The sequence below is a fragment of the Macrotis lagotis genome, chromosome 5 (genome assembly GCF_037893015.1).
Source record: "Macrotis lagotis isolate mMagLag1 chromosome 5, bilby.v1.9.chrom.fasta, whole genome shotgun sequence".
NCBI classification, from domain to species: Eukaryota; Metazoa; Chordata; class Mammalia; order Peramelemorphia; family Peramelidae; genus Macrotis; species Macrotis lagotis.
In genome coordinates, this window is record NC_133662.1 from 230,918,220 (window position 1) to 230,936,048 (window position 17,829).

Sequence of the window (17,829 nt, forward strand, 5' to 3'; positions counted from 1 at the left end):
TTCTTTGTGTTTTGAGATCTATCCAGGAACATACTGACAAAATACCTTCTGATAAGCTGTAGTTGATGCTGAACAGGATAGAATCAAGCAATTGACAGTCTAGATCACTGTGTGGTCTTGGACAAGTCCTATTTTTGAGCCACCTTGTTCTTAACTTTGAAATGAGCAAGTTGGAATGCATAAACTCTTAAAAACAGTCCAGCTCTAAAGATGATCAGTGTTGGAGGGAATTAGAATTAATTGTTCTTTAAATATTTGGTAGAATAGGGGCAGCTAGGTGGCATAGTAGATAAAGCACCGGTCCTGGAGTCAGGAGTACCTGGGTTCAAATTCAGTCTCAGACACTTAATAATTACCTAAGCTGTGTGGCCTTTGGCAAGCCACTTAACCCCATTGCCTTGCAAAAAAACAAACAAACAAACAAACCTAAAAAAAATTTGGTAGAATTCCCTTGTGAAACCATCTGGCCCTGGAGTTTTTATTTACGGAGTTCATGAATGGTTTGTTCTGAAATGGGGGTTATTTAAGTTTTTAATTTCCTCTTCTATTATTCTGTGCAATTTATATTTTTGTAAATATCCATTCATTAAATTTGTTAGAAATATCTGGGCAAAATAGCTCTGAATTATAACTTTAATTTCCTCTCATTGGTAGTGAATCCTGAGTCATTTTTTAAAAATGAAATAAACTTATCAGAATTATTAAGCTCCTTAATTCTTTCAATTCTCTTTTATTACTATCTGTGTACTTCAAAACTGTGGTTTAGAGGCAGTTAGATGGCATAATGGCTACAGTGCTGGGCCTGAGGTTAGGAAAAATCAAATTAAAATCCAGCCTCAGACCCTCCTCAGGAGCTGTCTCCCTACAAGTAGCTTAGCAACCATTTGCCTTGGTTTTTTCAACTATAAAATGGGGTAATAATAGGACCCATCTGAGGATTGTAGTGAGAATTAAATTGGATCATATTTTTAAGGGCTCAGCATAGTTTTTGGCACATATCAGGTATTTAATAAATGCTTCCCCCCTTCCTTTCTTTCTTTTTGGGGAAAGAAGTAATAGAGTTTTCTTGGTAAACCGCCCCTTTGAAATCAGATCCCAGTTAATTGAAATCAGTTCCCAGTCAGATCTGAGAATGAAGCAGAGAAGACACAGGATATAGTACTTGATAAACAATAGTTTATTATCAGTTTTCATGGAAACCAGTTTTCAAAATTTACCAAATGGCCTCAAGGGAACAGAAATGATCTTGAGTATCACAGTTGATCAAAAAATCATACAGTTATAAAACCCATTTACTCTTCCCTTTTCCTTATAGATAACATTCTCTGAAGTAGAAAGGCTAGTTAAATGCTGATTCTGCAGCCACACACCAGGGCTTCATTACCTCTGCTTTTTTCTAGCTCAGAGTAGTTGCCAAGCAGACATCTTTCTTTTTAGCTGGAGTTTGAACCCAAGGCATTTGCACTTTGGACAAAAATATTTTCAATTCCCATTCTTCAAAGACTACTACTTTATCCTTTGACTAGAGAGAAGAATAGTGGTGCTTTGTCATATTGATTCTTATCTTACTTATCAAAGATGCTATTAAGAACCAAGATTGGATAACCATGATGGGGAAGGAAACTGCTAAGACCCATCTCTGTTCTTAAGGTTTTCCCACCCCCATCCTCACTGTCCCCTAAGCCATGTATTTGAAGGTAAGGACAAGGCAACTGTGACTTTGACCTTGAGAACTGGTTGTCCAGTTGATTAGTAGTTATGGGATCTTGCTTCTTAGCTCCTTTGAGAGGAATGATCAGCTTTTACATCAACAAATTTAACAATCCCACCCCACCCCACCCCACCCCAATCAAACCTTTCAGATTAAAAAAATACCCAAGATCCCAAATTACATTGTCCCCAAATGAATACTGAACCATATTTAGTGCCATTTAGTTCCGTGGACTTTATCTACTTACTATTTCCTAACCAAGTTGCTAAAACACCCTACACCATTACGTGGAACTGTTCTAAGAAACTTCACCAAATAGAAGGTATAGAGTTGGCATCTAGATTTAAAAGAAAAGGACAAAGATAGCTTGCTCTATTCCCAGAACTAAATGCCACAGTAAATGGTTTGGTTCATAGGATACATTTTCCTTTTCTTTTTTTTTTTTTTTCTATGAAGCATTTCAGCTATTTAGCATTCAGCTGTCCTTTTCACTTGTAGTTATAAAATCTTTGCTCTTGGCAGTACTCATAGAGAGGAGTGATGCTACAGGGGAAGTGGGAACCTGAATATGTTCTCACCCTTCCATCATTTCCTCCTACACTCTGAGAACCAGTTACATCTTGGCTGTAGTGCACAGCTGTACTTTCATTATTTCTATCCCCTGATAACTCATTGTTGCTGTCTACACACAGTATTGTGGAATCAACTATTTGTTTTCCAAACTCCCCACAGCTCCCATTGGAACTGGACCTTTGTCTCCCTGGACTGCATGTCTGTCCACCCATACTGCATCCATGACTTCCAGAGTTACAAGACTGGGCTGAACCTGAACCATATTGTGAATAGCCAGAGTACTGATCACAGACAGATCCACATTGTCCATAACCAGAAGATTGTTGTGAATTTGAACTGTATTGTCCCCCACAGCTTCCTGACTGACTGCCCGAGCTCTGACAAGTTGACTGGCCTGATCCAGATCCATAACAGGTAGGCTGTCCTGAGCCAGAACAACACTGCCCATAGCTAGAGGACTGATGGGAACTTGAACTATTTCCTTGTCCTCCACAACTCACTGACTGACCACCTGAACCACATCCATATTGTGTTTGACTACATGACTGACCTGAGCCAGATACACAGCTAGAGGACTGACCATACCTGGAGCCAGACTGTCCACAGCTAGAGGACTGTCGTGAACTTGAACTATGTCTTTGTCGTCCACAGCTTGCTGATCGACCACCTGAGCTAGATCCACGTCGTCTCTGACTAGATAACTGTCCTGAACCACATTGTCCAGAGTTAGATGACTGGCCAGAGCAAGATCCATACTGTCCATAGCTAGAGGACTGATGTGAATGTGACTCATATCCTTGTCGCCCACATCTCTCTGACTGTCCACTTGAATTATATCTATTTCGTCTCTGGCTGGAGACCTGACCTGAGCCAGATCCGCAGCGAGAAGATTGACTTGACCTGGATCCGTATTGTCCACAGCTAGAGGACCGATGTGAACTTGAACGATGTCTTTGTTGTCCACAACGCTGTGTCTGACTACCAGAACTGGATCCATATCTTTGACCAGATGACTGACCTGAACAGGGCCCATGTTGTCCATAACTGGAGGACTGACCAGAACAAGAACCGTGTTGTCCATAGTTAGAGGATTGATGTGAACTGGAGTAATGTCCTGATCCTCCACAACTCCCTGAATGACCACCAGAGCCTGACCTATGTTGTCCAGAACTAGAGGACTGACCTGAACTTGACCCATGTTGACTACAGGTAGAGGACTGATGTGAACTGGAGTAGTGTCCTGATCCTCCGCAACTCTCTGAATGACCACTGGAACCAGACTCATGTCCATGACCAGAGGACTGACCTGCACCTGATTCATGTCTGGAGGTTGAGGACTGACTTGAGCCTGACCCATGTTGTCTATGACTGGAGGACTGACCTGATCCTGACCCATGTTGGCTATGGCTAGAAGACTGACTTGAACCTGACCCATGTTGTCCATGGCCAGAGGACTGACCTGAACCAGATTCATGTTGTCCATATCCAGAGGTCTGACCTGACCCTGACTCATGTTGGCCATATCCAGAGGACTGACTTGAGCCTGACCCATGGCCATAACTAGAGGACTGACCTGAACCAGATCCATGTTGTCCATATCCAGAGGACTGACCCGAGCCTGATCCATATTGTTCATATCCAGAGGACTGACCTGAACCTGACCCATGGCCATAAGTGGAGGACTGACCTGAACCAGATCCATGTTGGCCATGTCCAGAGGACTGACTTGACCCTGATCTATGTTGTCCATATCCAGAGGATTGACCTGAGCCTGACCCATGACCATAGCTAGAGGACTGACCTGAACCAGATTCATGCCGGCCATATCCAGAGGATTGACCTGAGCCAGATCCATGATGGCCATAGCTAGAAGTCTGGCCTGAACCTGATCCATGTTGTCCATATCCAGAGGACTGACCTGAACTAGACTCATGTTGGCCATATCCAGAGGACTGACCTGATCCTGACCCATGTTGGCTATGGCTAGAAGACTGACTTGAACCTGACCCATGTTGTCCATGGCCAGAGGACTGACCTGAACCAGATTCATGTTGTCCATATCCAGAGGTTTGACCTGACCCTGACTCATGTTGGCCATATCCAGAGGACTGACTTGAGCCTGACCCATGGCCATAACTAGAGGACTGACCTGAACCAGATCCATGTTGTCCATATCCAGAGGACTGACCCGAGCCTGATCCATATTGTTCATATCCAGAGGACTGACCTGAACCTGACCCATGGCCATAAGTGGAGGACTGACCTGAACCAGATCCATGTTGGCCATGTCCAGAGGACTGACTTGACCCTGATCTATGTTGTCCATATCCAGAGGATTGACCTGAGCCTGACCCATGACCATAGCTAGAGGACTGACCTGAACCAGATTCATGCCGGCCATATCCAGAGGATTGACCTGAGCCAGATCCATGATGGCCATAGCTAGAAGTCTGGCCTGAACCTGATCCATGTTGTCCATATCCAGAGGACTGACCTGAACTAGACTCATGTTGGCCATATCCAGAGGACTGACCTGAACCTGACCCATGGCCAAAGCTAGAGGACTGACCTGAACCAGATCCATGTTGGCCATGTCCAGAGGACTGTCTTGACCCTGATCTGTGTTGTCCATATCCAGAGGATTGACCTGAGCCTGACCCATGACCATAGCTAGAGGACTGACCTGAACTTGACCCATGGCCAAAGCTAGAGGACTGACCTGAGCCAGATCCATGATGGCCATAGCTAGAAGACTGGCCTGAACTTGACCCATGATGTCCATATCCAGAGGACTGACCTGAACCTGACCCATGTTGGCCATATCCAGAGGACTGACCTGAACCTGACCCATGTTGGCCATATCCAGAGGATTGACCTGAGCCTGACCCATGACCATAGCTAGAGGACTGACCTGAACTTGACCCATGGCCAAAGCTAGAGGACTGACCTGAGCCAGATCCATGATGGCCATAGCTAGAAGACTGGCCTGAACTTGACCCATGATGTCCATATCCAGAGGACTGACCTGAACCTGACCCATGTTGGCCATATCCAGAGGACTGACCTGAACCTGACCCATGTTGGCCATATCCAGAGGATTGACCTGAGCCAGATCCATGATGGCCATAGCTAGAAGTCTGGCCTGAACCTGATCCATGTTGTCCATATCCAGAGGACTGACCTGAGCCTGACCTATGACCATAGCGAGAGGACTGACCTGAACTTGACCCATGGCCAAAGCTAGAGGACTGACCTGAACCAGATCCATGCTGGCCATATCCAGAGGATTGACCTGAGCCAGATCCATGATGGCCATAGCTAGAAGACTGGCCTGAACTTGACCCATGATGTCCATATCCAGAGGATTGACCTGAACCTGACCCATGTTGTCCATATCCAGAGGACTGACCTGAGCCTGACCCATGGTGGCCATAGCTGGAGGACTGACCTGAGCCTGACCCATGTTGGCCATGGCTAGAGGACTGACCTGAACCAGATCCATGATGGCCATAGCCAGAGGACTGACCTGAGCCTGACCCATGGTGGCCATAACTTGAAGAATGATGTGAACTGGAATAATGTCTTGATTCACCACAGCTCCCTGATTCACCACTGGAACCAGACTCATGCTGTCCATAGCTAGAGGATTGACCTGGACCAGATCCATGTTGGCCATATCCAGAGGACTGACCTGAGCCTGACCCATGTTGACCATAACTGGAAGATTGACCCGAGCCTGACCCATGTCGTCTATACCTGGAAGACTGACTTGAGCCAGATCCATGTTGGCCATAGCCAGAAGACTGACCTGAGCCTGATCCATGGTGGCCATAGCTGGAAGACTGACCTGAACCACATTCACATTGCCCATTGCTAGAAGGTTGTCCTGAGCCTGACCCATTTTGTCCATAGTTGGAGTACTCCTCTGAGTCAGACCCATGATGTCCATGGCCTGAGTTTGACCCATGTTGTCCATATCTAGAGGAATGACTAGACTCATATTGATGTTGCTCATAGGTAGATGACTGACCTGACCTAGACTCAGGACTTTCATAGCTAGAGGATTGATATGATCTGGAGCTATGTCCTTGTCCTCTGTCTGGTACCTCAAATCCTCCTGACTGGCTATTGCTATAGCCATGCCTTTCCCATCTCCCTGAATAACTAGTGCCAGATTCATTTTCCTCTCCTCCAGATTTTCTGGAGGGGCTAATGCTTAATTTATGTTTCTTTCCCTCCTGCTTGTTTGCTTTGAATCCATGTTTCTCTTGGCTACTACTCCTTGAGTGGTCTGAGCTTGATCTATGATATCTCCTCCCTGAGCCCTCCCCATGCCCTGAATCCTTCCTTTCCCATCCAGAAGAGGTGGACTCATGCCTGTGGCCCCTTGACCCATGTGATCGCCCAGACCTGGATGACCCATATCCCTCTTTGGAACTCCAGCTTGAATAACTGGAGTCTGACTCTTGCCCTGTTGACTCTTCCTCTTCCTCTGTTTCACTTTGTGCCTCCTGGTGATGGTGACCTTGGTGTTTTGGCTTTGACCCTGAAGCATGGCAGTATTCTTTGCCGACAGATTTGTTGCAAGCCATGGTCAACTTGAATACCATCAGTAGATATTCAGTAAAGTCCACTCTTCTGTCATGGTCTCGGTCCAGGATTTGCATGAAGACATCCACAGTATCAGGATCATTGGGATTCTACGTAGGAATGAGATACATAGAATAGTCCATAAGTTTGATGTCCATTTGCCACTTCTTAAACGAAGGAAGATTGTCAAAATGTGCTGGGAGGATGGAGGGTAGCTCCATTTAGGCTAGCAAACTGACCAGTTCATAGATTTTAGGCAAAAAGATGGAGGAAATTAGAGTATAGAGGTAAAGGAAATGAAAAGAGATGAAAGGCAGCTGGTGTTCTTGGTGCATGAAATGAATCAAATATAAATAATATTTGAATGTAAATCAAATATTTTTTGGATCAATGATCATTAGATGTAGTAACACAACACAATTTTTAACACATTGTGGCTATTTCTTGATGTTTGTCCTTCATTCATGAAGAAGACCATGACACCAGGGAGGGGATGCCATGACAAGCACATGAATTAATGTTTCATAAATGTTTACTCACTGACTGGATGGGATTGATTTCTTGTTATTCACCCATTTTAATTTCTCCAGTTTAATTTTGGAGGCACTGTGTCTCTCTTGAGACCAGACTGCCCTAAAATACTATCAGAAAAGGTTGATTGCTCTCTTCAGGAGTTATAATTTCTCCTGGGAAGAGCAATAATCCTAGGCAAGAATACACTCAGATGAATTAATTTTCAGATTGCATTTGTATGGTCAAAAAGAACTTGGAAAAAGATGAGAGCCCTGTGCCCCAGGAGCTTTCAGTGATGGGGATGTATTGCCCTGTGCCTAAGAAGGGTAGAGAAAGATTAAAGAGAGACAACTGAAGACAAATTTCATCTACTTACCACTTTTCCCAGGACCAACCTTTGGTTCAAGCACATAAGCAATCCTAGTTAATTAACTTTTCTTCGATTTGGCTACTTAACTTTCATTTATTGATTATCTACCTTGTCCAAGTATTGTCCTGTAGTTACAATGCTGGAATTACGATAATTCATATTCAAAGTCTTTCTTTGTTATTAGCTTTGTGACCATGAGCAACAGATTTATCATAATTGCTAGGATTATAATAATAATAATGATAATAATAATAATAATGATTTATAAATACATGTGATATATAAATAACATAAAATGTAACACTTATATATGTGTGTTTATTTATAAATAACACAAAAAAGCACAAAAGAAATATTTTATAACCTAAGATGTATAAATGTAATAATTGTTTATAATAATTTCTGGAATTTATATAGCCCTTAAAGGTTTGCAAAAGCACTTTACAAATATTCATTTAGTTTATTCTCACAACAATCTAGGAAGGTAGGTATTATTATTATAGCCACTTTCCAGATAAGGAAACTGAGATTGGGAAATGTTAAGTGACTTGCTTAGGATCATATAGTTAGTAAGATTTTCCTGACTTCAAAGTCCAGTGTTCTGTCCATGGTGCTGCCTCATTGAATTTTTCTGAACCTCAATCCATCTTATACTTGTGAATTTGAGTTTTTTGCACTTATGTTTATTAAAGTTTATGCTTAATAATTGCTTCTTGTCTTGACTCGTGGCTCATCTTATTAGATTCTGTTCAGTGCTCCAGTCTGCCAGAATCTTTTTGGATTCTGATACCATCAACCAGGATATCCCCTTTCCATTTAGCAGAAAAAACTCAAGACTGAATTGTCAAGAATTAGAGGAAATTATCTATAACTTAAAGGTACTAACATTACAGAGGAAGGCACTACTATCATTCAGCCCTTTTCTGTGATCATCTAGTTCTGCATCTGCAACTGAGAAATATGGAAGTCTCACCATGGGATTGTTATGAGCTTCAAAAAGAAGTAATGTATAGAAAGTATTTTGCAAACTTTAAAGCAACACACACACACACACACACACATCAGAAATGGTCATTGTTATGTCAAATATTTCCTATTAGATTCTGAAGTGGGGCATTCAGAATGTAAATCATCTTTGCCTACTATTTTTAGGGATGGAATCTTTGGGGAAGCCTAGCCTTGATGTAAAACATGTGACCTTGTGGACCACTAGATCTGACAGATAGCTCTTACCTTCAGAAGTGGGCCCATTTCTTTATTCAAAAGTTCCTTAAGTTCCTTTTTGCACAATGTGTCACATTCCTCATCTTGACCACAATAATTGTAGAAGACATCGATTACGGTGACAATGCTTTTTAAGAGTTGAGACATCTTGCAAAGTGAGGTGGACCTGAAGAGGGGAAAAGACATTATTTTTTATTTATCAATTTTCATTTATAATTATTTCATTTATAATTTATAATTTTTATTTTTTTATCTGTCATTGTTTATTATTATTTTTCTTTTTATACATTCTCAATAATCTTTATCAAGAAAAATAATCCTGCATATATTTCATAGCTCTGATTTCTTTCACCCTTGAAGTCCCTCAATGTGGACGAAGGAGGTGGAACCAATTTACCCTTTTTGTTAAAATGAAACACCAGTTGAGAGGTTAAACTACTTGTCAAGCCAGCCCGTAAATACTGATCAGAAAGCCTTGATTCTCACTCCAGTATTAATGCAGAACAGTCCTTTATCTGGAGAAGGATTTAGTGCTTTACTGTGTCCTAAGCTCCCCCATATTCTTCCATCCCTTCCACTTCCCTCCCTTCCTCCCTTCCTTCTCTCCCTCCCACCCTTCCTCCCTTCCTCCCTTCCTTCCTCCTTTCTTCCTTCCTTCCTTCCTTCCTTCCTTCCTTCCTTCCTTCCTTCCTTCCTTCCTTCCTTCCTTCCTTCCTTCCTTCCTTCCTTCCTTCCTTGTTTTCATTGGGATAGAATCAATGAGTATATTTTGTATAATTATAACTTCAAACAGTGAGAATTTGAATACATTCCACCACTTACAGGATTCATTATTTACACTATTCTGGTTTGTACTCTCCATGAATTCTTCATTTCTTGAAACTACGCCTTTCTGGATTAAACTTCAAATTGCATAACTTTTTTTGACTGCATTATCCTACTTCTGACTCTTAGTGAGCTTGTAGACAGCTAAAACCACTAGATCTTCTTTAGACTCACTATTGTTTGACAATGCTTCCAGCATTCTGTACTTGCAAAACTGATTCTTTTGAACTTCCCCCTCCCAATTTATCTACATTTATCTCTTTTGAATTTTATCATATCAGAATCATCTTAGGGCTTTAACCCATCATAATCTTTTTGAATGTGATTCTTGTCATCAAGTGTATTAATTTTTCACTTGACAAGAATAAAATTGCAAGAACTATTCAAACTGACAGAGGGTTGATAGAATACCTATAATGTTAAAGGCACTGATATTATAGAAAACAGAAAGATGCTACAATTTTTTTTCCATCATCTCTCAGACTATTTTAATGAAATAGTCCAGCAATGTCAAATTTGAATCAATAGGGGTGGCTAGGTGGTACAGTGGAAAGAGCACCAGCCCTGGAGTCAGGAGTACCTGAGTTCAAATCTGGCCTCAGACACTTAATAATTACCTAGCTGTGTGACTTTGGGCAAGCCACTTAACTCCATTGCCTTGCAAAAAAAAAAAAACTAAAAAAAATTTTAATCAACAGTCTTAGAAGAATTAGGGTTTTTTCCCTTTCTTTTTCCTCAGGATAGAGAGAAAATTGTACTAACAGTGGACGTGGGACAGATGCAGAACAAAGCTTCAAATAGCCCGTGGTACCTGAGCACATTAACAATATCATAACATACCAGAATAAAATGAACTTTGAGGTTGTCTTGTCCAACACCCTTCTTTTCAAGATTCGGATTTAAGTGACATGCCTAAGGTAACACAGTTACAAGTGGCAGAACCAGAATCTAAACTCAGTTTTTCTTACTCTAATTTCATTATTCTAGTTACCACATAATTCTCATTCTTAGATTTCCATTAAAAGTAACTATGAAATGCCATAATTTTCATTCTGCTAGGCAGATTGACTTACCCTAGTTTACCAAAGGAACAGGCAGGATGGAGACTGAACCAGCTTTCAGGGTACCTTCTATCTAAAATGCTGTGAGCTTTATAGTGGGGTTAATTGTCCACCTTAGGATGGTGACACCCATTCTGTGGGATGACCTGATTCATCTCAACCAAACCCAAACCTCCACCCCCATCCTTAGAAACATTTGTTTAGTGAACTATTTTCTTACCTAATCATTTGTGATTGCATAGGCAGGTCCCAAATTTGAACCAGTATCAGCCACACCTCTCAATGGATTTGAGCGTTATACAGAAGGGCCTCTTTTATCACCATAATTTCTCTGAGGTTAGTGAACATAAGACTTAGAGCTGGAAAGAGGTTTAGGAATCATGTCCTACCCCCTTATTTTAAAGTTGGGGAAACTAAGACCATGTCTTGTCCCTCTCTTGTATTTCCTACATCTCTTAGCAATGCTTGAAACATATATTTGCTGAACAAGTATTTGCTGAATTGGACTAAAAGTAAATTATATCTATGGATAGGAGAGGTGAAGGAGTTAAGAGGAGGTGAGCAAACTTTTATGAAGCACCTACCACAAGCTGTCCTAAGCACTTTACAATAATACCTCATTTGGTCCTCTGGAGTAGGTGACCTTGGGATCATCTAGTGAACTTCTTTAACTTGATTCAGATGATTTAAACAGCCTTTTGGAAAGAATAAATCAGAAGGAAGAGAGAAAACTGTGGTGCAGAATAAGAGCTTTTTGGACTGGTAAGGGATATGTTCATAAATAGAAGATCTGATGCATCTTTATTGAGTGTGAACCTTATCTGCTTCATTCACCACTCAGACATCCATTAGACTTTCTCTATTTCAGTCAAGGACACCCCCATTCTACTAATCACTCACATGCACAAATTCCCTGTCATCTATACTTTCACTCGTCCCCAATATACAGGCAATTTTGTTTCTACCTCTACAACATCTCTCTCACACCTGTCCCTTTCTCTCCCCTTACTAACCTAGGCCTTCTTTCCTGTATGTTTACAATAACTTCCTAATTTGTGTCCCCAGTCTATCTTACACACAGATGACAAATTGATTTTTCTAATGAACCAACCTCATCATCACTACGTGACTTAATGATTTCTTATTACCACCAAGATCAAAAGGAAACCATTCTGTTTTCATTTCAAGACCTTTACAGCCTTGGCTCAATCTACTTTTTCAATTTTATTGGGCACTACTCCCTTCTGTGAATAGTATATTTCAGTCACACTGATCTCAATATTCCTCATGTTCAGTATTCCATTTCCTACTTATATGCTTTTGTACTGGCTATCTCCTCTACTTGGAATACTCTTCCAGTTCTCATCAAAGTCCACTAGTAGTTCCCTAGACATCTCTGGCTGAAGTCATAAGGTCTGCCAAATGGCACCAATTCTCTTTCTTTTTCTTCCATCACAGTTTGCCTGGTTCATTGCTCTGAGATTTCTTGGTTACTCATTTGGGGAAGTATGCTCACCACTTATTACATTCACTGGTTCCTCACACCTACCCCAGTAATTTTATTTTTTTACTTTAGTCTTGGTTTTCCCCCCCAAAAGAGGTAGTTAATAAAAGCTATTCAAAGTACAAGTATGAATCAAGTATAAAATTTATCAGGTTATTTATTAGGGGTTACCAAGCATAAAAGATCTACAGCATGTATTAAGAACAAATAACTTAGCAGGACTAGCAAATCAATTGGTAGGCATTTGAGAACCAAATGTTTTAGGAATATCAAGTTTTTGATTTGTTTTATAGGACTGTTAATTAGCTCTTCACATTTGCTGGGTACAGTCTGATCCAAGCAGATCCTTCTCTCTGGAGGTCTTGTTGATCCTTCCTTTGGCTTTCCAACCACACTCATTCTGGAAGATACTGTTGCTTCTTCTAAACACTATCAAGCTTTGATTATTGTTGCTGCTCACAAAGATCTACTGAAGGATGGAATATAAGATAACTGGTTGACTCTAGACTCTACACAGTTATTTCAGTCATGTCTGGCTCTTTGTGACTACTTTGCAAGGATACTGGAGTGGTTTACCATTTCCTTGTCCAAATCATTTTACAGATGAGAAAACCGAGGCAAGTGACTTGCCAAAGATAACACAGCTAGTGTGAGGCCAGATTTGAACTCAGGAAGATGAGCTTTCCCGAGTCCACATCCAGCACTTTATCCAAACGACCACCTAGCTGTTCCTAGTACTCACATGGGATATGATGTCATTTAGCTCAGGGTAGAAAAGCGTTGCTCTGCTCTATATTTGACTGAACTTGCCTCTTGTCTCCTAGGAAGCTGCAATCAAAAAGATAGGCCATTCCAAAGTCTCTTCTTTGATCAGATGTAGCACTGCATCCTGTTTCTCCTATCACAGGACAGAGGGATCCATCCAGGGTGCATCACATCAGTTTAAAAAGCAAAAAAGGTCTTTTAGTTCTGGACCACTCTTCGGATAGAAACAACCAAGAGGTTTGTCATTTCCAAATTCCCGAGCAATGAGTCACCTTGTCTGGCTCTTGGGTCCTGTGATGGCTTCTGTAGTCATTCATCCATTTTACCTACATATTGGAAATATTACTTCCCCTGGATAGACAATAAATTCCTTGGAGGCAGGGATTGTTTTTGCTTTTGTCTTTGTATTCCAAATGCTTAACACATTGATTGCCAATCAAACAGCATTTCCTTAATGAATTTATATTGATTGATTAATAAAGGCATGTTTTTCTGAGATCCTCAGCCCCTGATACTCAACTGCTGAGTATCTCTAGTGGCCAAACTGGTCCTATATCACCTCTGGGTAATTTCTTGACAAGCTGCCCCCACCTCCACCCCAATACATATACAATGAATTGAATTTCCAAAGCTCCTGAGTTGGTTTGCCCAAAGCTAAGAACCCAATGGTTTCATTCTCTTCTGACTTTACATTTTTATGTATTCCAAGTATAGTATCTTTTCAAGTCACATTTTATAAGATTCCAGATCCAAAGTAGCCATGGGGCTAAAGTCCATCCTCATGCCATTATAGTAAGAAGGTGATACTGTGTTTTCTTAAGTCCTAGATGATGGATTGTGAGTTTTCAGCAGTAGAACAGACACTTCTCTCCACCCCCAAACCCAGGATCTTTTTGCCACTTGCAGAGTTGCCCATCCCCAGGTTAGTTGTGGAATGTAGAATTTTTTTTTTTGGACCCAGTGATTCATGAAGTGTTTGTACAGTGTTGTAGAGAGAGTGCAGTCTGCATGGGTGGAATATATACACATAAATGAGATCACAGAGACTTGAGATTTTGAAATCAGAGAAACCTTGGCCGCAAATTACTTGGTTTTATTCTCTTAGAACAAGAATTTATTCTCATGAACTTCCCATTTTTCAAAACTGTAATTGCTTTTTCATTGAAATAGATGTAAAATCAGGGAGAATAGGACATAGGATTCTATAGTAGGGTGTGTTCAAGACAGGTAAAAAATTTGACCAAGAGTATTAAGACAGGTAACAAATGGTAACAAGGGCAACAACAGTAGAATAAAGAGATATATCCCCATAAGTAAATTGAATTTATTAAATGTGAGCAAAATTTCTTTCCTCAGGGTATTAGATCAAAATGAAGAATCAAAAGGGAATAGACATTAATTAAATACTTACTTTGTTTCAAGCACTATGGCAAATGCTTCACAAATATGTCTCATTTGATCCTCACAACAGCCCTTTGAGATAGGTATTATTATGATCCCTCTTTTACAGTTGAAGAAACTGAGGCAAACAGAGGTTAAGTGACTGCAGAAGGTCATATAACTAAAAGTGTCTGAAGCTGGATTTGAACTTGTCTTCCTGACTCCAGATTCAAAGTTCTGTGTACTAAGGATCCATCTAGCTGCCAAAAGACTTTCCATGGGCAATGTTTGCATGACAGAAGTATACCGACAAAGAAGCATTGAACAAAGATGTTTTGTGCAAATTTGTTGGCCAGAACAGAGGCTTTATGATGGAAATTCAGGATCAACCAAATGTTATACTAAGACTTGAAGATTTAATGATTGATGTAACCTATGCAAAGGGAACAGGAGAGAGAGAGAGTGTGTGTAACTCAACCTTTCAGACAGCAAGTCCTACCTATCAAATAAATACCTAACACAAAAAAGTCTAATAGCTAGATATGTTCATCAGTAATTTGGTGTCTTTCATGAATTGCCATCCTATAAAATCCCATTGCTCTCTAGCTACTCCTTCTCAGCCTCTTTTGTTCATCTAGGTCATTTAAAATAATGGAAATCTCCCTAAGATTTCCTCTTTCCTTCTCTTTTCCTCTCTTATATTTTTGATTGGCAAGCTCTTCAGTTCATATGGGTTTAGTTATCTCTATGCCAATGATTTCTTGATCTAAATATACAGTCTTAGGGGTGGCTAGGTGGTGCAGTGGACAGAACACCAGCCCTGGAGTCAGGAGTACCTGAGTTCAGATCTGGTCTCAGACACTTAATAATTACCTAACTGTGTAGCCTTAGGCAAACCACTTAACCCCATTGCCTTGCCAAAAAATAAATAAATAAATGAATGAATAAATGAATAAATAAATGTACAGTCCTAATCTTTCTCCTAAACTCATTTTACATTTAGTTTTATTCAACTTAAAAAGTCATTAGTTTATCAGTCTGAGTTATAATCTGTAGAACACTGACAAAGAATAATAATACCAGAATGGTGACCTGTCCTGGGTCTGTTTCTATTTGAATGTCATCAAAAAGGATGAGAAGAGCAAGATTATGATGGTAAAGATAATTTGTTGTTGATAATTTGTTTTTTGTCTATCTTTTGTGCCACTCTTCATGATCATGTCTCATAATACACTAAACTCTTTCATCCTCCACTATCTCTTTATGCAACATAGGAGATGCTGGCACAGGGCCACTTAGCATGGCATGCCCTCATCAGAGAGGATGCTGTGCTCTATTATCAAGGCAGATTGAAGAAGTTCAAAGGAAAGGTGAGATACTTAAATTTATAATAACCACCCTAGGTGTTCACATGGACTGTTTTGTGCCTAAATTGTGGTAAAGCATTCCAAGACTGATCTGATCAGTCACAGTCAGACACACTATACCTCATCTCTTATAGTCTCCTCTTTTACCTTCTTTAAGAAACTTCTTAAGTCCTCTTCATTTTTTACCATCAGAGTGGCATCATTGGCATATCTGAGATTGCTGATATTTCTCCTAGGAACCTTAATTCTGGCTTTTGGTTCATCCAACTTGGAATTTATCATGATGTACTCTTCATATAAGTTAAATAAATGTGGTAGCAATATGTGGGTTGTATTCCTTTTTCTAATCCTAATTCAATCAGTTCCATATTCAGTTCTAACTGTTATTTCTTTTTTCTTTTACTGAGTTGATTTTATAATTTATTTTTTCACATTATTATAATAGTCTTGTTGCAAAAATAAACATAATCCCTCCTACCACAAAGATAGAAAAAACTCAAGAAAAAAGTGAGAAAAAAAGTATGCTTCAATCTGTATTCAGATATGAACTGATTGGATATCATTCTTTATCATAAGTCCATCGGAGAAATTACTTCAGTATTTTTTCCCCACAGTTGCTATGGCTAGCTGTATTTCTCTTCATCCTATTCCTCCCACTACCATCTATTCTATTCTCTCTCTCCTTTCACCCTGTCCTTCCTCAAAAATGTGTTGTATCTGACTACCCTCACCCATGATCTTCCCTCTCTTCTATCATCTACACTCTCTCTCCCCTCCCCTGTCCCCTATCTCTCATTCTTTTCCTCACCTTATTTCCTCTAGGGTAAGATAGATTTCTATACTCATTTAAGTTTGCATTTTATTTCCTATCTGAGACACTTTCAATGAGAGTGAAAGCTCACTCATTCCCCATCACCTCTCTTCTACTTCATTGCAATACTTTTTCTTGCCTCTTTTATGTGAAATAAGTCAACCCATTCCAACTCTCTTTTCCTTCTCCAGTACATTCCTTTATTGCTCATTAATTCCATCTTTATAATATATTATACCTTCATATTCAGCTCCCTCCTATGTCTTGTCTATATATGCTCCTTCTAATTGCCTTAATAAATGAAAAGGTTCTTATCAGTAATCAGCATCTTCTTCCCATGCTGGAATACAAGCAGTTCAACATCATTAAGTGCTCATTATTAGCTCTTTCTGTCCACCCTTTCTATGTTTCACCTGAGTTCTGTACTTGAAGATCAAACTTTCTATTCAGCTCTCTCGTTTCAACAAGAAAGTTTGAAAGTCCCTATTTCATTGAATATCCATCTTTTCCCCTGAAAGAATATGTGCAGTTTTGCTGAGTAGTTGATTCTTGGCTGTAATTCAAAATATCTTGCCCTCTGGAATATCATATCCCAAGCCCTATGAGCCTTTAATGTAGAAGCTATTAAATCCTATGTAATTCTGATTGTAGCTTCACGGTATATCCTCCCTAACTTGGTAATTCTAGAATTTGGCTATAATATTCCTGGGAGTTTTTATTTTGGGATCTCTTTCAGGAGGTGGTTGGTATATTCCCTCAGTTTCCATTTTACCCTCTGCTTTTAGGATATCAGGCCATTTTCCTAGAGATTATTTTTTTAGTTTTTGCAAGGCAATGGGGTTAAGTGGCTTGCCCAGGGCCACACAGTTAGGTCATTATTAAGTGTCTGAGACTGGATTTGAACCCGGGTACTCCTGACTCCAAGGCCAGTGCTTTATCCAGTATGCCACCTAGCCGCTCCCCTACAGAATTTCTTGAAAATTAAGTCTAGACTCCTTACCTGGTTATGACTTTCAGGTAGCCCAGTAGTTTTAAAATTATCTGTCATGGATCTGTTTACCAGGTCAGTTGTTTTTCCAATGAGATATTTCACATTTTCTTCTAGTTTTTCATTCTTTTGGTTTTGTTTTATTGT

General features: G+C 40.2%; 1 protein-coding gene across 3 annotated transcripts; it reads right to left on the reverse strand.

Annotated features, from left to right (window-relative positions):
* Window positions 1–1,845: 1,845 nt before the first annotated feature.
* Window positions 1,846–10,928, reverse strand: LOC141488635 (uncharacterized). 3 transcript variants are annotated; one of them, XM_074188874.1, is made up of 4 exons: window positions 10,880–10,928; window positions 8,991–9,147; window positions 5,232–6,984; window positions 1,846–5,159 (listed from the first exon to the last, which is right to left on the reverse strand). In XM_074188874.1, the coding sequence occupies exons 2-4, from the start codon at window positions 9,126–9,128 to the stop codon at window positions 2,200–2,202; spliced, it is 4,851 nt and encodes a 1,616-aa protein (XP_074044975.1). In that variant the 5' UTR covers window positions 9,129–9,147; window positions 10,880–10,928; the 3' UTR covers window positions 1,846–2,199. The 3 variants fall into 3 exon arrangements, with proteins under 3 accessions (XP_074044975.1, XP_074044974.1, XP_074044976.1); XM_074188873.1 differs by having other exon boundaries at window positions 1,846–6,984; XM_074188875.1 differs by lacking the exons at window positions 8,991–9,147; window positions 10,880–10,928 and having other exon boundaries at window positions 2,698–5,159; window positions 5,232–6,239.
* Window positions 10,929–17,829: the final 6,901 nt, after the last annotated feature.